This window comes from Geotrypetes seraphini, chromosome 6 (assembly GCF_902459505.1).
Source record: "Geotrypetes seraphini chromosome 6, aGeoSer1.1, whole genome shotgun sequence".
Lineage (NCBI taxonomy): Eukaryota > Metazoa > Chordata > Amphibia > Gymnophiona > Dermophiidae > Geotrypetes > Geotrypetes seraphini.
Genome location: NC_047089.1, coordinates 60075178 through 60097051, shown reverse-complemented (window position 1 = coordinate 60097051; position 21874 = coordinate 60075178). Strand labels below are relative to the sequence as shown.

At 43.9% G+C, this 21874-nt stretch overlaps 1 protein-coding gene across 1 annotated transcript in view; it reads right to left on the bottom strand.

Moving 5' to 3' along the window:
- Positions 1-1193: 1193 nt before the first annotated feature.
- The window catches only part of INTS6 (integrator complex subunit 6), a 191592-nt gene continuing 170911 nt past the window's right edge, over positions 1194-21874 (bottom strand). Inside the window, exons 16-18 of the mRNA XM_033947929.1 lie at positions 20410-20784; positions 4642-4735; positions 1194-1784 (exon numbers count right to left, since the gene is read on the bottom strand). Of these exons, the coding sequence (XP_033803820.1) occupies positions 20660-20784 (125 nt within the window). The 3' untranslated portion in view covers positions 1194-1784; positions 4642-4735; positions 20410-20659. The remainder of the gene's footprint in view (positions 1785-4641; positions 4736-20409; positions 20785-21874) is intronic.

The following is a 21874-nucleotide window of genomic DNA, read 5'->3' as shown; positions in this document are numbered from 1 at the left end:
CTCACATCCTACTGCAATGCTAAGAAGTGAATTGCTTAGACTGCTATTTACATTGCTATCTTTACTACTGTGACATCTTGTCTTTTGCTGGGGGTGGCTACCAGAAGTGACCTGCATCCATATACCACTCCCACCTTCTAGTTTAAAATGCCTAGAAACATATTGCCTGAATTTTTCAGCAAGGATGTGAGTTCAAGTCTCCCTGTCTAAATACAATAAGTCAACTTATGAAAATCACTTTTATGATGTTATCATTTGTGCTCTGCTAACATATTTTTGTTATATGATTGTTGTACGGTATTATACTATTTACTTGTGTATAATTCTGATACATCATCTAACTCTTATTTTAAGAGTTATTTTAGCCAAGTTTATCTCATTGACTGTATTTTTTGATCATTTCACTATTATACTGTTAACAAAATGTTAAATTTTATGTTGCGTATGCCACCTTGGGTGCATCTCTTTATAAAGGCAGTTAAACCCAAATAAATGAATAAATAAAATTATGTTACCCAATTACAACTAGGTAATAACAGTCATACTCTACACTTTTGCAAACCTGTAGGTAGTCAAAGAGCCAAAGATGTGCTGCCAGGCCATGCACCTCAGAGGTGGCTGTATGTAGGCTTTTAATTATATTAATTTCAAATTATATTAATTAATTTAATTATATTAATTATATTAAATGCACCTCTGAGGTGCATGGCCTGGCAGCACATCTTTGGCTCTTTGACTACCTACAGGTTTGCAAAAGTGTAGAGTATGACTGTTATTACCTAGTTGTAATTGGGTAACATAATTTTATTTATTCATTTATTTGGTTTAACTGCCTTTATAAAGAGATGCACCCAAGGTGGCATACGCAACATAAAATTTAACATTTTGTATAATGTGGCGCAGTTACTGAAGCCTGTTGTACAGAGAAAAACACACATATGCAGATAGCAGGACAATTCATCTCAATTCTATTTATAAAAATCTAAAGTGAAGCCATCAAGCTTAAGGGTGATGAATGATATTTAAAATACTTTTTGTGGAAAAAGATCAGTTTTAAATGAAGATTTCCTTGTGGGAAAGACAAATCGTTTAAAAAAAATCCCTAAAAGCCCAAAAGACTAATTTGTTTTTTCCAATATCTTAACAATTGTCATGAAAGTACTGCAAATAAATTGAAGTCTGGATACATTAAATAAAGAGATAAAATAGATTTTTTATTTATTTATAGAATAACAAAAAGTGCCATTGTTTAAATATCTTTCAAAATACATCTGTACAACTTACAATAATGTATCCAAAATAGTTATATACAAAATGTTCCTTTGCATAATGTGCTTTTCTGTTAATTCCAAAGTAACCTCTTTTTTGGCAAAAGTTCAACCTTAACAGGAGGTGATAAACTCGAAGATCAGATAAGAAAAGAGAACCTGAGGAAAATTGACCAAGCAACAAATCCTAGAACTTTCATTTGTTTTGTAAAATACATTTTATGATGATACCTGCAGCATTTCAAAATTAACCAAATTAAAGGAAGATTATGGAATCCTTCCTACCCCTTCCTAATCACCCTGTACAGTTTTGGCTGCTTTTCCTCTTCCCATGTCAACAGCAGCATACCCTAGTGTGTCAATAACTGAATACAGGAAAAGCAGGAACAGGCCACTGTGATTGACCTCCATGAAGAGTTATTTTAGCTGCTCTCGATATGGTTCACCTGATTGTATCTGCGATGAATTTCTTCCAAAAATTCTTCAAGCTGCTCTATTAGCATTCGTTTTTTAAACCTGTATGTGAATGAGGGAGAATAAATGACATTAATTACAGAACAAGGCTCATCATTGAATTTCAAAACTGACATTTTAACTACTTTCTACACCCAAGGATGAGCATGAATTCACTTTACAAAAATAAACATACATACAGCCACAATTCAACATCATGAATTTTGAAGAAACATCATTTCATACGATTGTCAAAGTACTGGTAGTCTTTGCAAAAAAGAGTGTTCCTGAAAACAATTCAATGGGATATTCATTTGCCAGGCTTCCACACTATTCAAGTCAGATTTAGAGTTGTACTAACAATGTGTCAAGATGGTATGTATGGTGTATGAATGAATGGCTAAAATGGTGACATGATAAAGATTATTACAGTTCTTGAACTCTTCCTCCCTGTAGTAGTGTTAGTTAACAGGCAAAGCTAATAGGCAGACCCTAAGAGCCCTCTGCCTTTGCAAAATCTTGTGATAAATATGTGGGTTGATAATGATAGTATTAATAGGTGCCCTACACAATTTCATTGCCCACTGGAGCTTGCTCAAATGAAAGTGAATGAAAGGAGTAACATGAACCATTGTCACCATGCAACAAAGCGAGACCAATAGGGAGCAAACCAAAAAGTTCTATTTGTATGCCAAGCTGACAATCATCCCCCCATCCCAAGCGTGTATGTAACTGTCCTTATGAAGTGTACATCCTGAGGCAGAACCAAGCCTGAAATTCATAACCTCTGGAGAAAGTTGATCACCTCCTTTGGGTAGACATGTGACTAACCAGTCATCTAGTTAGGGGGACACACAGAAGATCCCTTGTATCCTAAAATGGGCTGTTGCCATTTCTAGGCACTTTGTGAACATTCACAAAATGCATTGCTATAACAGAAATGGCTGATATTAATAAATCCAAAAAGAAACTCGGGGAATATAAATGTAATATTTGGTGGATCAAATGATGAACAGTTCAATTATGAATAACCGATCCCCTCCCTATTACGTTACATTAGTGATTTCTATTCCGCCATTACCTTGTGTTCAAGGCAGATTACAAAAGAAGTTATCTGGCCATTTCCAGAGGAATTAAAGAGTAGAGTGGGTTTGCTTCAGAGAATTGGGTTGAATCTTGCGGTATTAGTTTGTCTTCAAGGATTTCTTGAATAGCACGGTTTTTATTTCTTTTCTGAACAATTTGTAGTCTGGGGTCGTTATCAGTAAATTGGAGAGTTGGTAGTCTAGTTTTGCTGCTTGTGTGGCTAGGCGGCCATCGTACAGTTTTTTTCATTTGACGTCTCTGATTAGGGGGGTGCGTGAATGATGTATGGGTTCTCCTATGTCTGGTTGTGGTAGTTAGGATTAGGCATGTTGTTCAGGTAGGCTGGGCTGTTTTCGTTTATGGTCTTAAATAGTAGGCAGTAGAATTTGAATAGTATTCTTGCTTGTATTGGGAGCCAATGTGAGACAAGGTATGCTGGAATGATCTGGTCATGTTTCCTCAGTGAACAGATAAGTCTTAGATCTTTGTTTTGAACTGTTTGTAGTTGTTTTGTCATGGTTGCAGGGTAGGGGAGATAGAGAATGTTGCAGTAGTCTAGAAGACATTACATTATATTGATGTCTTCTATCCCGCCAATACCTTTCAGTTCTAGACTGTTTACAACAAGAAATTAGCCTGGGCATTCCCAGGGAGATTACAAGGTTGATAGCTATAGTATGCATCGGGATCTGGGAATGGTTGATAAGATTTGGTTAGATCATTTGACAAATTTCTTGAATAGTATGGTTTTCAGTTCTTTCCTGAATGTTTTGTAGTTGGGCATCATGGTCAGCAAATTTGAGAGGTGGTGGTCTATTTTTGCTGCTCTGGTGGCTAGTAATAATAATAATTTTATTCTCATATACCGCCAGACCAAAATGGTTCTAGGCGGTTCACAACAAGTGAAGCTGGTACTCAAGAACGCGTTAAACTGGCCTTCCCTTCTCTCCAACAAGTTCAACAAAAAAAAACTTTTCGTGTCCACCTTCGAATTTGGAATGTGCTACCTTTAAGTATGTGTCAATGCCCTACCTTTTACAAATTCAGGAAAACGCTAAGAGACATTTCTTCTCATGTAGGGCCTTAAAAACCTTACTGTAATTTCTACTGACTGTTCACGTAATCCTTTTGTAAACTGTAATAATTCCAAGCTGAAATTTGTGGAATATAAGAAATTATATGGTGTGGTGTGGTATGGTATAAGGGGAGGGGGGTAGAGAGCCAAAGAACAGTGATACAATTGTTAACACTGGCAGTTCTTTCTGATAAATACAAACTCAGATTGTAGAGGAAAAAGCTGATCTCACTAAAACAGAATGTATTTTGGGACACATCCTACCACTGAAAAAGAAAAGGCAAGATGCTATACAGCTTACTGATCCTGGCGCTTAAAGAACAAATACCTGTCATCTATATGCAACTTCAGCTATATAAAATCTGTACAAGTGGTACTGCCCCTTTAAGCAAAGCCTATAGCAGTAGTTCTAGTGGTTTGGGCAAATTTCTGGAGGACAAATTCATTAAAAAATGATTAATCAGATGGATTTGGGAGAGCCATGCATGAGTTGTGAGAAAGATCAGCCATTGGGAACTGCCAGCTCAGTAGACCTTGTCCCCCATCAGCATAGCTTTTCTTATGTTCATAAGAACAAGCCTATCAAAGTTTTAATACCAGTCTTCATATAATTTTCTGGATAAACGTGGCAAACAGATTTTTAGCACACCAGAGCAAACCCAAGCAAATCTGATAACAAATTTTTATACAAATAATGAACATGATATAATGCTATCATAAGACAATCTCAGTACTAATTATTTTTCACTCTCCACATACCTTGAAGCTTCTTTAATAACATTCTGTAAAAATACAAGTCGAGTTTGTAAATTGCCTTGCACGTGCTTCAATAGAGAGAATATTTTTTCATATTCTTGAGGGAAAAAAAAGAGAACACATGTAATTTAGATCACTTCCTATAGGAACATTAAATTCACTGGAAAGGTACTCTCACATGAGCACAACAGCTTTATCTAAACAAGTTAAAAGCAAATCTGTTTAAGAATATTGAAATCACAACAAAGTACTATAAAAGAATCAACAAATTATTGAAAAAGTACTTCCTGTAACAGACATAAAAGTAAAATGGCTTCATATTATAAAATCTTTACCGTTGCATTCCCACCAAAAAATACAGTAAGAAAACAGTGCTATATAAATTCTGCCCCCAAACTGCAGTGCTATATAAATTCCTGCCCCCAAACTGCAGGCCTCTAGGCTAACTTCAGCCACTAAGGTTGTGTTTCTGGACAATCTGCCTTTAAAAATAAAGAGACACATGGAATATAGTAGTCAAAAGAAAAAGGTGCACACAAAGCCCCTCCCCACCAAAAAAAGGACAAAACAGAGTTCTTTGCTTGAAAAAAATAAATTTACCACCACCTATTTGTTGACACCATACCCAAATATCTTAAGCACAAAAATTGGCTCAATGGAAGATTCTCTTTGAAATACACTGCTCCATATTCACTTAATCTCTGGTAGAAAACTTTCCTTAATAGGATGGCGAAATATGAAATCTGGTCAATGACCAATTCATTTTAAATTTTAAATTAAGATTTCTTTAAAATTTGAAATTTTTATTAGTTTTCAACCAAGTAAACAATCCGTATAACATAAGAAAACAGCAATCTCAGTAGTACAAAATCCAATGTCTACAGAGAACAGTGCAGAATTACAACATTGTCTACAACCCCCCCCCTCCCCTCTGCAAATGACAAACAACAGGATCAAGTATTCCCTTAACCTTCTAAATATTCAATTTCTGAGTAATAACAGTCCATGTTTCATAGATTGCAAGTAATATCCCCTTCGTTTGGCCACATATAAGTCCATTTTCCCCATCAAGGAGAGTTTCACTTTCCACTCAGTCGTATCAGGTACCAGGGACTGTTTCCAGTAAGCAGCAATGAGGCATTTAATCGCCGCCAACACCCATACGCAGAACTCGGGTTTGCCATTGCGGTCTCACAGACATTAGACATCCCCAGGAGGCATGCTTGGCGGAGTAACTAAACTAAACTAAACTAAATCTTAGGTTTGTATACCGCATCATCTCCACATTCGTAGAGCTCGGCAACGGTTTACAGGAGATAGGATAGAAGAACTACAATGTGAGGTAGAAGATTAAAAGGAGATTAGATAGAAAGGAACTACAGGAACAGGAATCCCCAACATTAGTGACAAAGATCCCAACACATCCTGCCAGCAAGGCACTAACATTGGACATTTCCACCAGATATGTAAGAAGGTACAATACATCTTATGGAGCCACTCCGGAGTATAATACCATCTACTCAATATCCTTATAGGCATTCTCCTGAATTAAAGCACAGGTGGATGCTCACCTATCTCCACACAGATAGTCTACCACTCTTTAGATGTAAAGGAACATTGTAGGTCCCTCTCCCATTGACTCCTAAAACCAAGATGCGGAATCACCCTTCCCCTTAAATATTGATAAATTATGGAAATAGGCCTTGGGTACTCTCTGTAATATCCCCCCATAGGTGTTCCAATTGTTCAGCCTCAACTAAATAAACTTTGTCCCATCCATTTACTACCATAAAGTACTCACAAAGTTTTTCACTTGAGATAGGCCAAATAGTCCCCTGCCCTCACCCCCCGGGTGATGTTGTAAAGGCCTCAAAAGATATCATGGTCCCCTGTCTCAAGAAATCCCGAAATTGAAGTAGCCCTATGCGCCCCCACCTCTCAAAAACAGGATTGGTTTTTCCCACTCCTTAAATTAAGATTCTTATTATTAAGCCAATCAAAAAAGATCTGTTAGAACCTAACCATATTATGAGCGTCATTAATTTATCTCCAAGACCTATGGGCTCTTTTTACAAAGGCACGCTAGGGCCTTTACGTGCGGAATAGCACACGCTAAATTGCCACGTGCGCTAGCCTCTACCCGCTTTTGAGCAGGCGGTAGATTTTTGCGGCTAGCGCACATAATCCGGTGCATGCGCTAAAATCGCTAGCGCACCTTTGTAAAATCAATGTGTAATCAATATGCCAAAAATACTGACTGTCAAAAATCAGAAGATACAAAATAAGTGAGACTGTGACCCTGCAAAACAACCGACACAATTATCCAAAAATAGTAATAAACAATATATGGAGAAAGAAAGCGAGACCTCAAGAAGCATGAGGAGAAACTCAGCTACCTGAACAGATCACCTTACAAGGCACAAGATAAGAAACCAGTTACCTGGCCGTCCTATTGTGTCAGCCAGAGATTCTCTATTAGAAAGAATCTGTAAATTTGTAGATTTACACCCGAGATTATGTTTAGCTCAGGTATAATCATATGTTAAATACACTACCAACTTCCTACAAATATTGGCCTCTATGGAAGGCTGTTTAAACACCTTCATACTTGCTGACTTTTGATATATGCGCTCTTTATACTTCCATTTCCCAAAAGGAAGCTTTGGCAGTTTCAGTTCAAAGTATTAGAACAGTGTCCCCATTTGTTCTTAGTCCTCATTCATTGTTTAGTATCACTGAGTGAGGTGGCTAATGACAATTAACTATTTTTTGTTTGACAGGTCTTTTACCAAAACATGCTGGAGTTGCCATGGGAGCAGCATTGTTCCTAACACTGTAAATTATATTTATGGCTAAGTCGGAATAAAGAAAACATTATATTCTACTGGGTTTTTGTCAATTAAATAGGAAATCCTCTGTACTGGGTCACGTACCAAATAAAACTTTTAGGTTAATCATAGCCCCCAATAGAGAAGACATTATGTGCTTCTTCACTATAAAAGCAATGTTACTTACCGTAACAGTTGTTATCCAGGGACAGCAGGCAGCTATTCTCACTAGTGGGTGATGTCATCCGACAGAGCCCCGACACGGACATCTTGAAAGCATGTCTTGCTTGAAGAAACTTAGAAGTTTCGAGATGCCCGCACCGCGCATGCGCCAGTGCCTTCCCCGCCCGATGTACCGGGCGTGTCTCCTCAGTTCAGGTAGCTAGCCTGAGAAGCCAACCCAGGGGAGGTGGGTGGGACGTGAGAATAGCTGCCTGCTGTCCCTGGATAACAACTGTTACGGTAAGTAACATTGCTTTATCCCAGGACAAGCAGGCAGGTATTCTCACTAGTGGGTGACCTCCAAGCTAACCCCAATGGGATGGTGGGAGAGTTGGCAATTTCAAGAGAACAAATTTTGTAACACTGTTTGGCCAAACTGTCCATCCCGTCTGGAAAAAGTATCCAGACAATAATGAGAGGTGAATGTATGAACCGAGGACCAAGTGGCAGCCTTACAAATCTCCTCAATTGGTGTCGATCTGAGGAAGGCTACAGAGGCTGCCATTGCTCTGACCTTATGGGCTGTGACCTTACAGGGAAGGGATAATCCAGCCTGGGCATAGCAGGAAGAGATACAAGCCGCCATCCAGTTAGAGATGGTGCGCTTCGATACAGGTCGTCCCAACTTGTTTGGATCAAAGGAGACGAAAAGTTGAGGAGCAGTTCTGTGAGGCTTTGTGCGATCCAAGTAGAAAGCTAAAGCACGTTTACAGTCCAGAGTGTGCAAAGCAGCTTCCCCAGGATGAGAATGAGGCTTTGGAAAGAACACTGGAAGCACGATGGATTGGTTTGATGTGAAATTCAGAGACCACTTTAGGCAGGAATTTCGGATGAGTACGAAGAACCCACCTTGTCATGATGGAATACAGTGAACGGTGGATCCGCCACTAGGGCCTGAAGCTCACTGACCCGGCGAGCAGACTTGAGGGCCACCAGAAAAACCCCCTTCCAGGTGAGATACTTAAGTGGAGCCTTGTTGAGAGGTTCAAACGGAGGCTTCATGAGATGAGACAGGACAACATTGAGATCCCAAACCACAGGAGGAGGTTTTGATAGGAGGGTTGACATGAAAAAGACCTTTCATAAATCTGGAAACCACAGGATGAGCAGACAAAGGTTTCCCCTGTAGAGGCTGATGGAAAGCCCGCAATAGCACTCAGGCTGGACTCGTATAGAGGTAGACTTGAGACCAGACTGAGATAGGTGTAGAAGGTAGTCCAATACAGAAGAAAGGGAAGCTCGCTGAGGTTCCGTGGCATTGGAAATACACCAGGAGGAGAATCTAGTCCATTTTTGGGAGTAGCATTGTCGAGTAGCAGGCTTCCTGGAAGCCCTCCAAGACCTCCCTCACTGCTTGAGAAAACTGGTGAGGAGTTATGTTGAAAGGAACCAAGCTGTCAGGTGGAGGGACTGCAGATTGGGATGAAGTAGTGAACCTTGATGTTGAGTGAGTAGTGAAGGAAACACTGGAAGAAGTATTGGCTCCCTGCTGCTGAGTTGAAGTAGAAGGGAGAACCATGGTTGTCTGGGCCATCCGAGGAGGCAATTAGAATCATGGTGGCATGGTCCTGATCTCAACTTGACCAGAGTCTTCTGAATGAGAGGAAAAGGAGGAAACGCATATAGGAAGCGATTCCCCCAACCCAGTAGAAAAGCGTCTGCCTCGAGGCGGAGAGGAGTGTAGATCCTGGAGCAAAACTGAGGCAGCTTGAAGTTGTGGGGGGCTGCAAAGAGGTCTATCTGAGGCGTCCCCCACTGTGCAAAGACCTGATGAAGGGGCTGGGAATGGAGCGTCCATTCGTGAGGCTGGAGAAGACGACTCAATTTGTCTGCCAAGACATTGTCTTTCCCCTGAATGTAGACAGCCCTGAGGAAGGTGTTGTGGCGGACCGCCCAATCCCAGACTCGAAGAGCTTCCTGGCAAAGAGGGGCCGAGCCCGTGCCCCCTTGTTTGTTGACATAATACATGGCGACCTGATTGTCGGTAGCGAATTAGGACCACCATGTCGTGAAAGCAGATGTTGAAAAGCTTGAAGAGCATTGAAGATGGCTCTGAGCTCCAGAAGATTGATTTGATGGAGTCGTTCCGCCACTGGTCCAGAACCCCTGAGTGCGAAAGACCATCCAGATGAGCTCCCCATGCATAGTTCGATGAATCGGTGGTGAGATACTTTCTGGTGTGGAGGAGAGTGAACAGTAATCCTCTGGATAAGATTCGAAGAGGTCATCCACCAGAGAAGAGAACTGCCGTAGAGCAGGAGTGACTACAATGTGGCGGGACAACGGGTCGGGACACCTGAGTCCACTGAGATGCCAGGGTCCATTGAGGAATTCTGAGATGTAGTCTGGCAAAAGGTGGTCACATGAACTGTGGATGCCATGTGACCCAAGAGGACCATCATGTGTCTCGCTGAGATGGACGGGCGAGAAGACACCAACTGACCGAGTAGAAGAAGAGCATCATGCGCTGAGGAGGAAGGAAAGCTCGAAGTTGGATGGTATCCAGGACCGCCCCGATAAAGGGGAGAGTCTGGGTGGGCTGAAGATGTGACTTGGGAAAGTTGATCTCGAAGCCCAAGTTCTGCAGAAAACAAATCGTAGTCAAGGTCGCCGAAATGACCTCTGGAGCCGACGGGGCCTTGATGAGCCAGTCGTCGAGGTATGGAAACACCTGGAGACCCATGTCCCGGAGTGCAGCCGGCCACCACCACCAGACACTTCGTGAAGACTCTGGGTGAAGAGGAAAGGCCGAATGGAAGCACCCGATACTGCAGATGTAGATGTCCCACCCGAAATCTGAGGGAACTTGCGGGAGGCCGGATGAATCGGGATGTGAGTGTAGGCCTCCTTGAGGTCCAGAGAGCATAACCAATCGTTTTTGCTCGAGGAGGGGGATAGAGAGAGGCAAGGGTCAGCATACGGAAACCGCTCCTTGACCAGAAACTTGTTGAGGACTCGAAGGTCCAAAATGGGCCGCAGATCGCCCGGTCTTCTTCGGAACCAGGAAATACCGGGAGTAAAACCCTTGGCTTTTGCTGATCTAACGGGACCAGCTCGACCGGCCCGAAGCCGAAGCAAAGCCTGAGCCTCCTGGAGAAGAAGAGCGGTCTGCGTTAAGTTGGAAGGATACTCTCTTGGAGGGTGGTCCGGGGGGACCGTTGGAAATGAAGAGAGTATCCCTCTCTTATGATGGTAAGGACCCAAAGGTCTGTGGTGATTGACTCCCATCGATGACAAAAATGATGGAGACGACCCCCTATGGGAAAAACAGGGGAAGACAGAATGTTGGTTATGCTCCCTGGAAGAGAGTCAAAAGGCTGAGTAGCCTTGGGTGCAGCCGGCATCTGAGGCTTCTGCTGAGTCTTCTGCGGAGGCTGTCTCTTCGCAGGCTGTCTCGCAGGAGGAGTCTGCCTCGGTTGATAACGCCGCTGGTAAATTTGAGGCGGTCTAGAGGGACGAGACTGCTGAGGCTTCGGTTTAGGTACGCAGAATAGACTGAAAAGACTTTTCCATGGTCCGACAGCTTTTTAGTAACAGTTTCTATAGACTCATCAAATAGATCCGCTCCTGCACAAGGTACATTTGCAAGTCTGTCTTGGAGGTTCGGATTCCATATCGATGGTTCGAAGCCACGCCAGGCGACGCATGGCAACCCGAACATGCCGCAGCTCGAGCCGAAAGCTCGAAGGCATCGTAGGAGGATTGCATCAGTTGAAGACGTAACTGGGACAGGGTCGCCACCACCTCTTCAAACTGGAAACGAGCCTGGGCATCGATGAAAGGAATGAACTTGCGGAGCACCGGCAAGAAAAAATCCAAGTATGAAGAGAAGAAAAAATTGTAATTGAGCACTCGAGTCGCCATCATCGAGTTCTGATAGATTACGTCTACCAAATTTATCCATCGTTCTCCCCTCCCTGCCGGAGGGCACGGAAGCAATAGACTTGGGAGGGATGAGAACGTTTGAGAGAGGACTCGACTAGAAGGGACTGATGAGAAAGTTGAGCTCCCTCAAACCCCATTGTGGTGAACGATGCGGTATCGAGCATTCCAGTTTTACTGGGAACTGCAGGCATGGAATACGGTGTCTCAAAACAGCGCATGAAAGTCTGGTCCAGCAGCTTATGTAGAGGAAGCCGAAGCGTCTCCGCCGGAGGGTGAGGTAAATGCATGGTGTCCAAATACTCTTTAGAATATTTGGATCCAGTGTCCAAAGTCACATCCAAGTCATCCGCCATCTGTCGGAGAAAGGATGAGAAAGACAGTTGGTCTGCCAAGGCCGGCCGACGAGACGGACTAGAAGAAGTAGAAGCCTCCGGGTCCAGGGAGAGCTGAGATCGGCATGGAGAATAGGAGGTAGATGGTTCCTCGTACTCTGGCCCCTCCGGCTGGGACACATCCGACGAGGAGTACCCCAAACGCTGCATCTTTTTCTGCGGAGACACCTCCGAATGCGTGAGGGAGTGCCGAGATAGAGTGCCGAGATCGATGCCCCTCCCGGTGACGGGATGGAGAGCGAGATCTTCTATGCATCGATTGATCCTTCGAAGCCTCAAGGAATGGATAGGGCTCGATGCAGTGGATCGCAGAGGTGGCAGAGATGCGGACTTCACGCAAGCGCCACCATGTCTGGTATGGAGTGCGGAAGAACTCCTCCTGCGATGCAGTATGCCCAGGGACTACGATTTTCAGGAGCCGCCCTAGCACCCTGTTGTCGTGGAGGTGTGATGGCTCACAAGGTGGCATCTCAGGAAGGGAAGCCCTCCTGGAGGATTTCGCCGCCCTCCGCCGATCCCCCTCGTCGAGCAGAGAGATCGAACGACGAGGAGGAGGGGGGAGGGGGCGGACCGCCCCCTGAAAACCGGGGTCGGAATCTCACCTTGAATGTAGGCGATAAGCCGGGGTCCCATAGTGTGCATTAAGCTCGACAAACTGAGCTTCTAGCAGGGATCGAAGCGAAGCCGATATGGAGGGATCGCACCGAAAGGGGGTCCTCCTGCATGGTCTTCGCGTTCCTTCGTGGCCAAGTGCTTTCTGCTTGCTAGCTTTAGGCACTTTGATGACCACGGGAGGGACAGTGGAAGGCGGTACCTGAACCGAGGAGATGGAGGCAGGCGCCGATGCTGAACTCGAAGCTGAAGCCGGGGCAAACGATGCGGACTTCACGATGCTCGATGCAGGAGTCGCAGATGTAGGTTTCAAATGGACCGGCGAAACCTCAACAGCCGCAGCAGCAGAGATGTCCTTGGCAGTCTCCATCTTGAACATCGACTCCCAGAGGCAAGCAGCGCCGCTTAAACGAGCGCGCAGTGAGCGTGGAACAAGGCCGGCACGATTTCGGAACGTGTTCCGGACCAAGACACTGAAGGCAGCGTCGGTGCGGGTCCGGTCAGCGAAATCGCACGCTGGCACTTGCTGCACTTTTTAAAGCCGGTGATTGGTCGGGACATAGGCCGGAAGAAAATTCGACGCTGCAAGGTCGAAGGCCGCTAGCCGCAGCCACGAGGCCGGCCCCGGCCGAAACCGCCGGAAGAAATAATTTTAAGTCTTTTTGTTTTTTTTTTAGAAAATAAATTAAAATTGAAATAAAGTCAAAGAAATAAACAAAAACGCGGGTTTAAAGAAGGCAAAAAACTGAAATTCAGTCAGCGCAGAATGAAGACAAACTTCTCAGCTCCGCGAAAGAAAAGAACTGAGGAGACACGCCCGGTACATCGGGCGGGAAGGCACTGGCGCATGCGCGGTGCGGGCATCTCGAAACTTCTAAGTTTTCTTCAAGCAAGACATGCTTTCAAGATGTCCGTGTCGGGGCTCTGTCGGATGACATCACCCCACTAGTGAGAATACCTGCCTGCTTGTCCTGGGGTAATAATATTACTTTAATGGATCAATGGATTAATGGATTCATCCTCATTTGATATTTGGTTTCATCCATATCTTTCCAATACAAATTTTATTTTTTCTTTCATAGACAATAGGAATCTAGATGATTGTTGAGTTATAGTAATGTATGGGCACCCCAGGCGCTTTCAAGATCTGAAACAGTAGTTGGACATCAGCTACGCGGTCACTGCTCCATTATGTTTAAAGACAGACAAGATTGTGGATCCCATGTTCTTGAAAATATTGCTATTTGAAACAGCACATAACATGTCATGTTCATAGGGTTGGTGTACATATACGATTACTTGTCCCTGTGGATTATACATATGTTATCAGGGCCAGATTCTCTAATATCACCAGTAAAATCCGACAGGCCACTGCTGCAGGCCTTAAATGTAAATTTCAAAATAGATGACTCATTCTCAAAGAACTGCGCATGCAAATGATTCATAGAGATTCAAGGAGGGGTCTCTAAATTTACATGGGATGAGTCGCTGGTGATAGCAATCAGAACGTGCACAGAATAGTCCATGGAAAGAGATGTAAATGTGAGCATGTGCCGGGAAAAAGCATTTCTTACTTCTTATAAGCTTTTGATAGAGAGAGCATTTCTTCACCTCTTGGCTGCCCAAAGTCTAGCATCCGGAACTCAACAATATAACTGAGATGGGGACGAGGGTTATTTGAGTGGGCAGACTTGTTGGGCCACAGAGCCCTTTTCTGCCGTTCATATTCTATGTTTCTATGAGCTTTGCAGGGATGGGGCAGAAACAGGGACAAAGTTTTTCCCCCCGAGTCATTCTCTAATTGGTTGATTAAATTTGCAGATGACAATAAACTGTTCAAAGTTGTTTAATAACACATGCGGATTGTGAAAAATTGCAGGATGACCTTAGGAAATTGGACAAATGCAAGTGATGCACATTGGGAAGAATAACTAAAATCACAGTTACTGGATGCATGGGTCCACCTTGAGGGGTCTGGGTGTCATCATAGACAATATGATGAAACCTTCTGCCCAATGTGCAACGGTGGCCAAAAAGCGAACAAAATGATTAGGAATTTATTAAAAAAGGGATGGATAACAAGACTAAGAATGCCTCTATTGCTCCATGGTGCGACCTCACCTGGAGTATTGCGTTCAATTCTGGTCACTCTTATCTCAAGAAAGATATTAGCGGCACTAGAAAAGGTTCAACGAAAAGAGCGACCCAAGATGATAAACGGGATGGAACTCCTCTCGTATGAGGAAAGACTAAAAAGGTTAGGCCCTCTTTTCAGCTCTGGAAAGAGACGGCTGAAGGGAGATATGATTGATGTCTACAAAATTGTGAGGGGAGAAGAACGGGTACAAGTGGATCGAATTTTTCACTTTGTCAACAAGTACAAATAGGGGACACTCAATGAAGTTACTGAGGAAATACTTTTATTTCCCAATAGGAGGAATATTTTTTTCACTCAGAGAATAGTTAAGCTCTGGAATGCATTGCCAGAGGTTGTGGCAATAGCTGATAGTGTAGCTGGTTTTAAGAAAGGTTTGGACAATTTCCTGGAGGAAAAAGTCCATAGTCTGTTATTAAGAAAGGCATGGAAAAGCCACTGCTTGCCCTGGATCGGTGGTATGGAATGTTGCTACTCCTTGGGTTTTTGGCCAGGCACTAGGGACTTGGATTGTCCCCGTGAGAACGGGCTACTGGGCTTGATGGACCATTGGTCTGACCCAGTAAGGCTATTCTTATGTTTTATAATTCTGTCAGGTGCCTATCTGCATCAGCTTCACAAAGCAACTGGGCTCTGGAGAAGATTTTCTGCCTCACACAAGCTTGCAGATCCTCCAAAAGCTTGTTTCTTTGGGCTACCTTAAAGTCAGGCTCCAAGAGCATGAAACACTTGACCCCACTAGCTCCAGATGTGTCTTTGAGGGATGCAGCCAGCACCCATAAATCCCTCAGGACCAGTACGAAGGTCAGTTAGCCTGTGCTCAAGCACCTGATTAATCCCAGGGGACTGAAGCCTGAGCTGTCCACAACGTTAGTGAAGGTCGGCTAGGTAGGGTCCTTAAAAAAGGAGTTGCCCCCTGCCCCTGATCTCTGATTACAGAATCTGTATCTTCTCCCATGCAGAGATGCCCCCAGGAATACTGGGGACTTCTTGGGGGGCCGGAAAGCCTCACAGAATCAGATAAAAACCCCAAAAATAATAAACCAGATGTAGAACAGAAAAGGTACCTTTGCAACCTATTTGTAGAAGCAGAAAGAAGGGCACTGCCCAGTGACAAAAGGAGGTGGAGCTGAAAGAATCTGTTTGATGACTTTTGCAATTTTTACCACAAGTATGGGGATAAAACTTATAGTCCAGTCCTTTGCACTGGAATCATTTTTTATGCGGTTTTAATATCAATTTTATGTGTGTATATAATAAGTTTATGTGCATAAGTACTCAACAACAAAAAAATATGAACATAAAAAAAAAAAAAAATCAAATCAAATCAAAAGTAAAAAAAGCCAACTGGGCTGAAGTTCCACACCCCTGGTTATTACTGGTATTCTATCTGCTACGTGCCATAGCATCCTTGCCTCTATACATTTTCCTGGTGCGAGCTAGTCATTCCTTCTGCAAAGTACTATCAGTATTTTGACATTTTCTAAGTAGCCCTTGAGAACTCAGATATAGAGATTAGGTTCTTACCTTGCTAGTATCTTTTCCAGTAGATAGGTGTGTCATTCTGGACAAGTGGGTTATCTCCCCATGGTCGCGAGCATCTGCAGAAGGAATCCACTCTTGATTTTTTCTGTAACCCTCTTACTTCACTGAGAGCTCTATTTCCACTTATAGTTAGCCCCCAAGCAAGCAAGAGCTCTTCTGAAATAAGGTGAAGTAGGAAAATGGGAAAACTTCCTCAATAGATAAGTCTGTTGAAACCAAGGAACATAAGAACTATGAACAATCAGAGTAACCAACATGCCTGCAGAAGCATCAAATGGTAATAAATTACTCTTCATGGTCCCAAAGGGCCGACTGGCCTCCAAGTAACAGACATGAAGAACATTTGAAATGAGACAGGCAGGCACAGGAAAGAAAGACAGGGTGGGGGCCCAGAATGGCACACCTAGCTACTGGAAAAGATATTAGCAAGGTAAGAACCTAATCTCTTTTTCCAGTGTCATTCTAGACAAGCAGGATGTACAAAAACAGTCCCAGAAATCTAGGGCAGAATGACTGCGCCAGCACGTAGCACAGAATGCAGAGTTCTCCCTTGCCACTACATCCACTCTGTAGAACTTAGCAAATGTATGCATAGTGAACAAAGTCGCTGCCCTACAAATCTTCGCTGGAGAGATTGCCCTAGCTTTTGCCCACAACAAAGTTACACTTCTGATTGAATGCGCCTTCATGGAAACAGGGGACTGTTTTCTACAACCAATGTATGCTGACAAAATGCCCCTTCGGATCCACCTGGAAACTGTGGCCTTGGAAGCGGATGTACCTCGCTTAGCTGGATTAGTCAGTAAAAAAAGTTGGTCAGAGAGCCTAAACTCATTAGTGATCTCCAGATATCAAAGTACTCTTCTCACATCCAACTTCTTTAAAATCTGGTCCTGTTTCTTGGGACCTATGGACTGGAATGCTGGCAAACGAACTTCCTGATTGACACAAAATGCTGACTGACATGAGAGTCATGCTGTAAGAGCAAAGCGATCTGGATCTTCTAGGCACACTAGACCTTGGGAAAGAAGATCCGAATGCACTTGTAACCTGAGACCGGGACCCGTCTGAAGATGCACTAGATCTGCACCATGGTCTGCGTGGCCAGTCCAGAGCTACGAGAATGACCTTTCCTCGATGACTTGTGATCTCCTGAAGGATTTGGGTAATCATGGGCCTCAGGGAAAAGACGTACAAAAGTACATTCTGTGATCATGGCTGGACCAGTGTGTCTAGACCTGCGTTTCCAGGCTTGTATCTTCGACTGAAGAACCTGTTCACCTTTTTGTTCTTTACCATAGCCAAGAGGTCAAATTTTGGCTAACCCCAGCAGCAAACAATGACTTGGAATGCTGTCCATGACAGTATCCACTTGCCTGGATCCAAGGTCTGTCTGCTGAGAAAGTTAGCTTGGACATTGCCCACTCCCACTACATGCGCTGCCAAGAACGCCTGCAAATGACTTTCCGTCCAGGTGAAGAGCAAGTGGGCCTCTAGACACAGATGGGCACTCTTGGTGTCCCCCCTCCCCTGATGATTGACTTAGGCCACTGCTGTAGCATTGTCTGAGAAGACCCACATCGCTTGGCCTTCTGGAGTCTTCTGTAGTTTTACCAAATCCAGCCGAATGGCTCGGAGTTCCAGCCAGTTGACCGACCACTTCCTCTGAGTGGGAAACCAACAACTTTAAATTGGTTGCAATGAGCTCCCCAGCTGAGGAGACTGGCATCCATCATTACGACTAACCAAGATTCTATCCAAAGGGGCATGCCCTTGGTAAAGGGCCACCAATCCATGCTGGCCCGGGCCTCCAGTATCCAAGTAAAGATCTCTGTAATGTCTGACTGTGGAGATCAATGTGTTTGGAATGTATGCTGGAGAGAATGCATGTGGGCCCTCACCCAAGGAACTACATCTGTTGAGCTGCCATTGAACCTAGGGCTTGAAGATAGTCCCACTCTGATGGCGCTGGCTTGGTCAGGAGGCATGTTATCTGAGAGCAAAGTTTATGTCTACATGCCTCTAGAAGACAGACATGGTCTGCAGGTGTGTCAAACATGACACCCAGGTACTTCAGGGATTGTGTTGAAGACAAATGGCTTTCGGTAATTCACAATCCAACCCAGACCTTCTAGACCGGATCTACCAGATCTGACCAGACCTGATCTACTGTGCATCGAGCCTCAGATGAGGGGGCCTGGATCAGCCAAATGTCCAGATAGAGATCCACCTGCAGGCCCATCCTTTGCAGGTGGGCTGCCACACCACCATCACTTTGGTGAATGTGCGGGGAGCTGTCGCCAGGTCAAAGGGCAAGGCTGACAACTGGAACAGCTGTTCCAGGTCATAAAAAGGAACTTTCTGTGGTCCGGGAAAATGGGAATATGTAAGTAGGTCTCTGTCAGATTCAGAGAGGCCAGGAACTCTCCTGGAGCGACCACCGCTATGACAGATCAAATCATCTCCATGCGAAAATGCAGGAAATGAAGTATATGGAGTTATCTGCCCGAGCCCGAATCTTCAGGTGGCATAGGTACTATAGCCTGAATATCTAGCAGCTTGCTCACAGTGCCTTGTATTCAAGACCCTTTTTCCTGGTACCCCAGTTCACAAACCTATCTTTTAGAGGCTGGACAAATTCCAGCTTATAGCCTGGATGATGTCCAGAACCCAACGATTGGGTGAAATCCGAACTCAGATCTGAAGAAAGCCCATGAGTCGGCCCCTTATCCTGAGAGGGACCACCTCCGACCTAGTGTCATTGCGATTTCTTGACCGAGGGGATAGCATGGGTGCTGAAGATTGGTTGTGTCTGGTCCCAGAAAATAGAGAATAACACGGGGACAAATTTTCCCCCATCCGCAAGGGAACTCATTTTCCCATCCCGGCAAGTTCTTTTCCTGTCCCTGCGTTTGAGGCTTGTGCGGTTAAGGCTGAGCTTACAGGAATGGGGCAGGGATAAGGACAGTGACAAAACTCGCAGGGGAAGGGGACAAATTTGTTGGGCTAGCCACCCTTTCTTTAGCCCGACAGCATAAAGGAGAAGCTAAGCCGGATGCTCCTGCCTCTCCTTCTCGTGTGGCATGTGGCGTAAGGGCGTTCCTGAGGCACACAATTTGCTCATCCCTGGCATGGATTAAGGGTGAAAGAGCCCAAAGACTCCATCCCAACAAGTCTGAGGAAAAATGAGAAGTTTTGAAGCTGTAGGAAACTTTTAAAAAAAAGATCACTAAAATCCAAGATAGCCACCATCAGAATTTAGATACCATAAATCACTTGAAAAACAATGAAATAAAAGTCAAAAGCCAGCAAATTTAGGATTTTTGGGGAGGGGGAACACAGGGGAACAAGCATAAATAATTGAAAACTGGATTTTCTGACCGCGCACCCCCCCCCAACCTGATTCACCTCACAGGCTTTAACAACCTTACTAACTGTGACCTGTGCTGGCAACGTGCTGTAGCCTGCCTCAGCTCTGAACAGTAGCTGGAAAGGGAAAAGAAACCACTGCCTTATCCAGAATGCCTCCTCCAACGCTGATCTTCAAGCTGCCAGTCAGACACAACATCTGAGCAAGCTCCCACCACGTGGAAGCACAACTAAGGGGGAGGCAAAAATGCAACCAGCACCCTCCAAACACCGCTGAGACTCCTTCCAGAAGCCTAACAGCCTGTACCAAGCAGTAGGTGAGCAATGCTAATTGGGGATGGCCCCAAGCTCCAAAAATGTTTCTGCAGGTTGGCCAACACATACCACAAGGGACTGGCCCGTCAGTTGCAGACCACCATCTGCTTCTTCTCCATGCAGGTGGAGCTGAACCCACAAACAGGGAAGCTCCAAGTACCGAAAGACCAAAGAAAATAAAAAAATAACACAAATAAAATAAAGAAAAGAGCAGAGAAGAACAGAAACACTTCTTCCAACTCACGTGCAGAAGGGAAAAACTATAGGTGGCAGTAAAGCTCTCAATGAAGTAGCAGGGTTACAGAAAAAAAAAAAATCAGGAGTGGATTCCTTCTGCAGAGGCTCGCAGTCATGGGGAGATAACCTGCATATCAAGAATAACACACCTATTGCACTGGAAATACAATTTTTGCATCTGTATGATAGCGAAGGTGCCTATTTGACTTACTTCTTCCTGGTTTTCGAATTTCCTTCATTATTTGTGTCTTCAGCTCAATGTTGGCTTTCTCATAGCTTATGCAGGGTTCTGCTTTTGTTTTTCTCAGAGATGTTGCTGGCAAGCTATTTTCCATAGAAGATTCTGCACCTTCCACCTCCTCATGATTTTCCAGGAGGTCATCATCGGAAAGGTCACTGGAACTTGAGAGATCATGATTTAAGTCCTCAGTGTGATTTGTTGCAAGTTCCAAAGAATTAAATTAGCAAAGATGAAGATAAAGTTCAGGTTCCATAATTTTGCTTGGTAAGACATCAGTTGGGAGCTGATCTGAAATGTGATTTTCTACCAGATGACCAATTGCAACATCATTGTTGATTTCAGAAGCTAAAACCACAAAAGGAGATATTTCAAATGGGCATATCACCAAGTACAAAATAAAGCGTTACCTGTAATGCTCAGAAAATAGTTTTCATCACAGAGCATTTGCAGTTGAAATCAAACTACAAACCGCTTAGCATTGCTTGTAATCTTCATGTTTATTTATTTGTAAAAATGTATACTGTCTTCCTGGATAACCATTGAAAGTGATTTAAGATGCATTAAACAAAATCAAAGACAATGCAAAATATAAACACAGCACAAAAAATTCAATTAAAATGGGAAAATAAAAGTTTAAATTAAATTTTAAAATGCATCTGTCACTAGACACATTCCAATATATTTGCATATTCTTAGTCCCCTCAAGCACTAGTTACATTGTTAACAGCTGCCGAGAGCATTCCAAGAGACAGGATATGCCAAAAAGGGGGAAGGAGGGAAGATGGAGAGAAAAATTATTCTTGGCAGAGCCAAAACAAAAAGGAATACAATTTGTATTTTATTGCTGACTTTCTCCACAGCTCTGTGATTAGCTATAATGCTTTATAAGCTAGCAAGAAATTTCCTGAGATAGCAGGTAATGTGGTAGTCCACCAGTCCTAGAAGGGCAGGAGTGGATAGAACAGGCTTATCCAACCTTTTTCTAGCAGGGGGGGGAACCACATTTTATCATTTATAACATTTGGTGAGCCAAAACACACATCCGTGTGCACTCATGCTCTCTTTCTGAAAATCATACATTCACACACTGAGAACACGCAGTCTCTTTCACTCTCATGTACCTCCCCCACCCAACTCTCTCAACTGGCTGACTTCAGATGCATTAAAATTGTACAACTCCGGCTTTCCCACTGTGACTCTAGCTCTCAAGTAAGCCGCGTGATGCAAGAAGTTTGGGAGGTCTTGCAATTTCAAGTTTTGCAAGACCTGAAACTGCATAAGCTCCTGAATTTACTGCTTGGAGAGCTAGAGTTGCAGTAGGAAAGCAGAGTTGTGTGGTTTTGATGCAGCCAGGTGCAGGCCGGATAGCCACAGTTGGTGGGCTGGCTTCTGTCCCACAGCCCTTAAGTTGGACAAACCTAGTATAGAATTACTC